The sequence below is a fragment of the Gekko japonicus genome, unplaced genomic scaffold (assembly GCF_001447785.1).
Source record: "Gekko japonicus isolate JY-2015 unplaced genomic scaffold, Gekko_japonicus_V1.1 scaffold5672, whole genome shotgun sequence".
Taxonomy (NCBI): Eukaryota; Metazoa; Chordata; class Lepidosauria; order Squamata; family Gekkonidae; genus Gekko; species Gekko japonicus.
Window position 1 is genome coordinate 25,958 of NW_015171063.1, and position 7,068 is coordinate 33,025.

Below are 7,068 nucleotides of genomic sequence, written 5' to 3' on the forward strand. Positions count from 1 at the left end.
TCTCTCTGCTAAAAATTCTTTTGTTGGAATTAAAAAAAGCAACAGCTAGCAAGTGTTGGAAGATAAGGACTTTTATGCTGTCTTCTACTTCAGCCTTCAGAGTTAGAGTGATAGAGAGGCCTTTCCTTTCTGTTTCTCTGAAGCTGTTCTTTGAATTGTAGAATGCTAATCTCAAGGTGAACTTCCTTCCTTCCACTTTTGATCCCTCTCTCGCACACATTGCCAGATCTCTCCATCATGGTATCACGGATGCAGGCAGGGATTTTTTTCTGGGGGAATGTGCCAGAATGCAGTTCTGGAACCTCTTCAACAAAATTATTTTTAAAATGTTTAAAAACGTTCATGAGTTTTCAGTATACAGATTGAAAACTTCATTTCCCTCTTAAGAGTTCCAGCACCTCTTTAAAAAAAAAAAAAGCCCTGGATGCAGGACATGTTTTCCTGCATCTATATCCACCCTAGCTAGTTAGATTAGGCTACCATCCGATCTCTACTCTTTCCTGCCTAGAATGGAGTTCTATTTATTTATTTATTTATAATTTCAATTTGTATCCCGCCTAGCCACAGGACTGGCTCAAGGCGGCTAACAACATTTAAAACACTAAGACAGTAAATACATTAAAATACATTAATAAATTAGGACTACTCAACCACTAGGTAGTACTACCGTAGTAATAAATAAAGGAACTCATATTAGCTTGAAACAGTAAAAGAGGCTCCATGTAACTTTGGTCTTATCAGCACACACTAACAGACTGGAGAAGCTTTGCTGCGTGGGAAACCTTGTGCACTCTGTTAACTTATTAATGGCTCCTGGCTATACCAAACCAGAGAATCTAACAGCAAGGAACTGGAACTTGGGGTACCAATACTGGAGCTGGTTATCAAAGGTTCACGTGTACAAACATCCTTAGAAAACAACTACTCACTTTCGCCACTCTCCTGATATGTGTGTCCCCAAAGCACATTCCCAGGTGCCGTATTCTAGAATTTGATTCAATGCGTTTGGGAGACTAAAAAGGCTCATGGAGTTGAATACTGTGAGCTTACATAAATGCTGGGAGCAATGCTATTGCATTCCTAAGGGCAGCGTGGGGCACTGAGCAAGAAAGGAAACGGGGACTACCATAAACAGATCCCCAGCCCACATGCTGGGGGAAACCAGGAGTTGAGAGCAGGGGGTCCCACCGAGGCATAAGCCCCTTCATGGAACCCTCGCCACCTGGGAGTGGAGCCAGGCAACTGCTCTGAGCTGGGCATGCCACTAAATGGCTCAACCCACAAGACCCCTTAAAGGGTTCCCCACCCTGGTAAGCAGGCACGCAGGTGCAGCGTCTTCACAAATGGATCCAGCCCAATGCCTAAAACTGCCATAAAGCCACGACAAAGACAATTTCAGTGAAATTACATTTGCAAGAACCAAATTTTTTAAAAATGGGGGGGAGGGAGTGTCCGAAGTGCAAGAGAGGACTCACCACGGGCTGCTAGGCTTTAAATAAAGGAGGTGTGGGGCCGGGCAGCAGCTGACACTCGCCCAGGCCTGCCCCCAACTCAGCCCAGGGGGAGGAGCCAGCGAATAGCCAGTGATTGGCTAGCAGCTTGGGAGTCTGCCCAGCCACCTGAAGGCCCCAGGAACCGCTGCGGACTGGCCCAAGCCATGCTGCAGCTTTGCCATGTGGTTCCTTCCTCTGCCGGAAGCCCCCATCCCTGCAGCTGCAAAGCAGCCACCAGTAAGTCAGTGGCCACAGATTGTTGGTTGTTCCGTGCGCCTTGGTGTTTAGTCATGCAGGCCACATGACCACGGAAACGTCTTCGGACAGCGCTGGCTCTTCGGCTTTGAAACGGAGATGAGCACCGCAACCCTAGAGTCGGATTTGACTGGCTTTCGAGCAAGGGAACCTTTACCTTTACCTTACACCATCGCAAGGTCATCCACAGGTTGTTTTAATTGGTCGTTACGCCATTGCAAGGTCATCCAGAGACTTCTTTTCCCACTACCATATTATTAGTTTAACCTTAGAAGCCCAGAATCCTATGATTGAAGGAATAAGCAAGTCCCTACCCAAGCATATGAGAACTTCTTCACCTCCATTTCTCTTTTTCTTCTGTGTGCATCTATGCCATCTCTATTAATACAGGCCAAAAGCAGGAGGCAGATTTGATAAGAGCCCATCAGTACCTGATTTATTTTAGCTGTTGGCTTATCTGGGAAGAGCACCGAATGTGCCTGGAGGAGTAAACTGGATACCAAGGGGAAGAATATGAATTCACCATGAATAAAATCTGGCACTGTGGAAGAGGTGAATAAATTTGTTTGACAGGAACACCTGAACCGGTGGAACTCTGGATCACCATAAGCCAATGGAGCACTGCTTGTGCTTATCTGATTTCCTGAACTGATTTTAAAGTCAAGTGTCATGTCACTGTACTTAATACAGATTCTGAAAGAGATCAGAGGCCCCCTTATTTCTACAGCGACATCAAGAAACGCATTCATGTAAAGGAAGAAAGTCGTATAGAACTCCATTTGTTGGTGACATGAGTCAGTGTCAAAGATTCTATTGCACTAAGATGCACTGCATTGTGTACAGATAGATTAAAACAGATAAACATTTTATAGGTAAAGGTAAAGGTTCCCTTGCTCGAAAGCCAGTCAAGTCCAACTCTAGGGTTGCGGTGCTCATCTCCGTTTCAAAGCCGAAGAGCCAGCGCTGTCCGAAGACGTTTCCGTGGTCATGTGGCCAGCATGACTAAACACCAAGGTGCACGGAACACTGTTACCTTCCCACCGAAGTGGTGCCTATTTATCTACTTGCAATTTCTTGCTTTCGAACTGCTAGGTTGGCAGGAGCTGGAACTAGAGACGGGAGCTCACTCCGTCATGCGGCACCCGGGTCTCGAACTGCTGAACGACCGACCTTCCACAGCCTGCAGTTCAGCGTCTTAACCACTTGAGCCACCGCTAGATTAAAGCTAGATTAAAACAGGTAAATATATGGAGGTGAGGTAGGATGAGATGGGGGATTTGAGAGCACATCACAGTTCATTTCTTTCGGCAATCCAGTTTTGGCCTGCTCCTGATACCACCCTGCCTCCTTCCCATTGGCATGTAGCTCCCTCTGGAGACTCCCCAAGAGAGACACACAAGGATATTATAATGAAATGAAATGAAAGTCAACAACAAGGCATTTCATTAAGCAGGAAATACACTCACCATGAAAAAGCTTAAAATGTGATTTCATTCATGCTGCCACCTGCCCATTTCCCCCTCTTCCAAGGGTAAAAAAATTGCATATTGTTTGTATACACAGGGCCCCTGAGCAGTATCAGGCAGTAACCCAATCTATTTTTGGATCCCCAATGGACTCTATTAATCCTTAAAGCTAATGAGGCATCTCCGGGAGGAGGGGTGGAGACTGGACTGCAAAATCAACTGCTGGCCTTTAGGTAGTTCCATATTTTGCTTTCCTAACATCTCTGGAAAAAATAGTCCCAACTGACCTGGATATAACAGCTGAGCTGGCTCAAGGACCACATGTGAACGTACTCTTCTAGAGAAAGTATGAACAGCTACTGACAGCTACATGGAATACCATCTGCGGCAGCATCCAGTCGAAGTAGCTTCTGTTTGGCAAGTTTCTCCGCGGTGCAAGTCAAGCATAGCTTGTCTGGCAACACAACTCATGTGGAGTCTCCCCCCACCATAATCATGAAACAGTGACGGCGAAATGGAAACCCTCCACGCAATCGACATTGGAGGGCCCTATTTGTTTATTTTTTAAAAATCCAAATTTTGATTAATAATAATGTCCAAGGTAACACACAAAAATTCTAAGGCCAAATTCACTAAAAAAAACCCAACCCCAAAAACCAGTGCATGTAAAAGCAAGTTAAACGAAACAATTTAAAACAATAATCTAATTTTAAAGACAAATGACAAATCTGCAGAGATTTGCCAAGCCAGGGCTGGGAAGCCTATCCATAAGTGCTTCTCATCAATTAGAAACAGGATGGCAGTGGGGGAGACAGCGGCAGCCGCCGCCGCTGAAAAACCTCTGATGCTTGGCCCAGAGCAGTCTGAACTCTGAAGCCATTCATAGACTACTTACCTGCTCTCAGCTGTCCCATCTCTTACTAATAATCAAGACATCATCAATAAAAAAACCCTCCCAACGATGTCAGGCTTCCAGTATGTTTATTTTTGTGGAATCCATTTACAGTGCAATCTTAAGTAGAGTTACACATTCCTAAGTCAATGGACATAAAAATGTAACTCTGCTTAGGACGGCACCCTCAACTGAAATGTTACTTGCACGGAAACTGGAGAGGAACTAAATTTTAACTTGAACAAAACCGGCCTTTGGCAGAGACTGCAGAAAAAATGAATATAGGGCAACTTGCTTGATTGGATTTTTTTCTTCCAGCTTTGGGACTTTTTGAGCGCTGAAGTCTCCCGAAGACTACTGGCTCTTCGTAGAGCTAAAGAGAAAGCGAAGCGACAATTCAGAACAGTGATATGGTTACGGAATTAGAAAAGATTGTTTGATCTCTTCCAATAGATACCCCATAACTTTGCATTAAATGAAACTGATCGCTGTTTGTACCTTTTGCCTGAAAGTGAAAGTCCATGGACAGCTGGCCACAATGCACATTCTTGGCAACTAGGCACCCCTCCCCAAGCCTCTGTAACATACTAGTGAGAGCCAAGCCATGACCAAGAGTCTTTGCATCCCTGAATAACTGAATATCCTAGAAGTTCCACCTGTAATGCTAAAACAGGTCTGCATTATTCCACCAACGCTTTTTCCATCACCGCACCCTTACCACCGCTGGTGCGGGTACCATCGGGGGTACGAGACGTACCTGGCGGATGGTAAGGCTACGGGGACATGTATATGGTTGTTGGATTGATATACAGCTGTAGAACACCATCTTGATTTATGAATTGGAGCGAGTAGTGGAGCACCGATATTTTATTGATTGTATTATGTTGTATATTGTATTGTATTTTTATACTGTTCTTATTGTTTTGTTAGGCATTTATGCCCTTGTTAGCCTCCCTGAGCCTTCGGGGAGGGCGGGATACAAATCTAAAAAATAAATAAATAAATAAATAAATAAAATATTACTGAGAATGTACACACGAGTTAAGAATTCCCATCCTTCAGTATGGGCATTCACGTAAAGAGAATGCTAGATGTCATGTAAAAATGCCTTTCCTCTAAGAAATAGGCCCTGACCTGGATCACCCAGGCTAGCCTGATCTCATCAGATCTCAGAAGTTAAGAACGATTGACTCTGGCTCAAATTTGGATGGAAGACAACCAAGGAAGACCAGGTTGCCATGCAGAAGCAGGTGAGGGCAAATCACCTCCAAACGTCTCTTACCTTGAAATCCCTATGGGGTTGCCATAAGTTGGCTGTGACTTGACAGCACTTTTCACCTCCGCCACTAAGAAACAGAGCGTACATTCTACAATCTTATGGTAGCACCATGGCCTTAGAACTGACAATTTAAGATTTTCCATGAGATGTGCATGCAGATTAATTGTTTAAATATTAATTCACCACCAGAGGGCAGCGTTTGTCAGCCAGTATTTCCACTGAGCCTTTATCAGCTTCTTCAAGATTTCTATTTCAGTTTAGCAGATTCTTACATCACAAGAGCTCATTTGTGCTCTACCATTTCTATAGCTTTTATTGTTTTCTTCGGCATGTGGGGGGGTTTTTTTGGAAAGTTATTTATCACCCCAAGCATTCCCATGGGAAACACACAGACCACGATAAATGTAATTCTCACAAGTAGCTTCAAGAAAAGCCAAGTCACATTGCTTGGCCTCATGAACAACACAGACATGAAAGTCCATGCAATGATAGCGGTAGGCAGGCACAGATATTAGTCAACTAAGTAGGGCAAGCAGGGCTGAAAAGGGACGAGAGCACATGATCGATCATGTGACCTGCTGAGAAGAAAGAAGAGTTTCAAGATAAGAGACCTGTAAGCTGATGGGAGAAGCCGTTGCAATCAGGTCATATTCTTGGAAAGAAAGTTAAGTTTACCAACAGAGGTTTGGACAAAATAGAGAGGCAGGGTGGGAAAAAGCAACTACTTTGACTTCAAATGGGCTCTTTCCGCTGGACATGCCTTTGAGTTCATTGTGACATTTGAGCTAGAGGCTCAAAGACACTTGTAGTGGCATGTGTGGAAATGCCCTAATATCACTGTAAGAATACCAAACAAGAAGGCTGTTGGGCAAAACAGCCTTCTTGTGGGACTCCAGTCGCTAAAGTGAAACAGAAATGTTGAGGCGAAACAGTGGAATTTGTTTCGAAGTCTGTTGACAGTATTTTGCTTGGTATCTAAAATGAAAGGAATATGTAGGTAGGCGCTGTGGTTCTGTTATGCATCACAAACCCCTCCTCCTCTGACTGAAGGAAACCTCCAATAATCTCTCAGGTCTTCTTCATTCCTCAGAGACTAAAGTGAGAGGTATACTTAAGTCCAGGGCTTTTTTTTTGTAGAAAAAGCCCAGCAGGAACTCATTAACATAATAGGCCACACCCAACAGCAGGGACTCATTAGCATATTAGGCCACACCCCTGACAGCACAGCTCATTGGCATATTAGGCCACACCCCCATGTTACCAGAAGTGTGCTCATCCAGCCACACCCACCTTTCCCTTCTTATTCTGTTTACCTTGTTTGTTGTCCAAACCCAGGGCTTTTTTTGTAGCAGGAACTCCTTTGCATGTTAGGCCACACACCCCTAATGTAGCCAATCCTAATGAGTTTCTGCTGTTGGGTGTGGCCTATTATGCTAATGAGTTCCTGCTGGGCATGGCCAACTCAGGAGCCAGCCGGAATTCCATTCCTGTGCGTTCCTGCCCCAAAATAGCCCTGCTTAAGTCCCCCATATCCCTGCAGCAGTATGGAGAAGCTAGCATACAGAGAGAGAGAGAAAGACACCATCCCAAGAAACCAAACTTGTTCCTAAGCTCTCTGTCCACAGCAGCACATCAATGGGTGGTAAGCTTTCTCCTTGCCACTCCAGAGAATACCAGACATGC

The 7,068-nt window shown here is 44.6% G+C and overlaps 1 protein-coding gene across 1 annotated transcript in view; it reads right to left on the reverse strand.

Annotated features, from left to right (window-relative positions):
- Window positions 1-7,068, reverse strand: part of LOC107117021 — a gene marked incomplete at its 5' end in the record, with an annotated part of 18,270 nt that overhangs the window by 9,444 nt on the left and 1,758 nt on the right. The window contains one exon of the mRNA XM_015419051.1: window positions 4,402-4,479. Coding sequence (XP_015274537.1) covers window positions 4,402-4,479 — 78 coding nt within the window. The remainder of the gene's footprint in view (window positions 1-4,401; window positions 4,480-7,068) is intronic.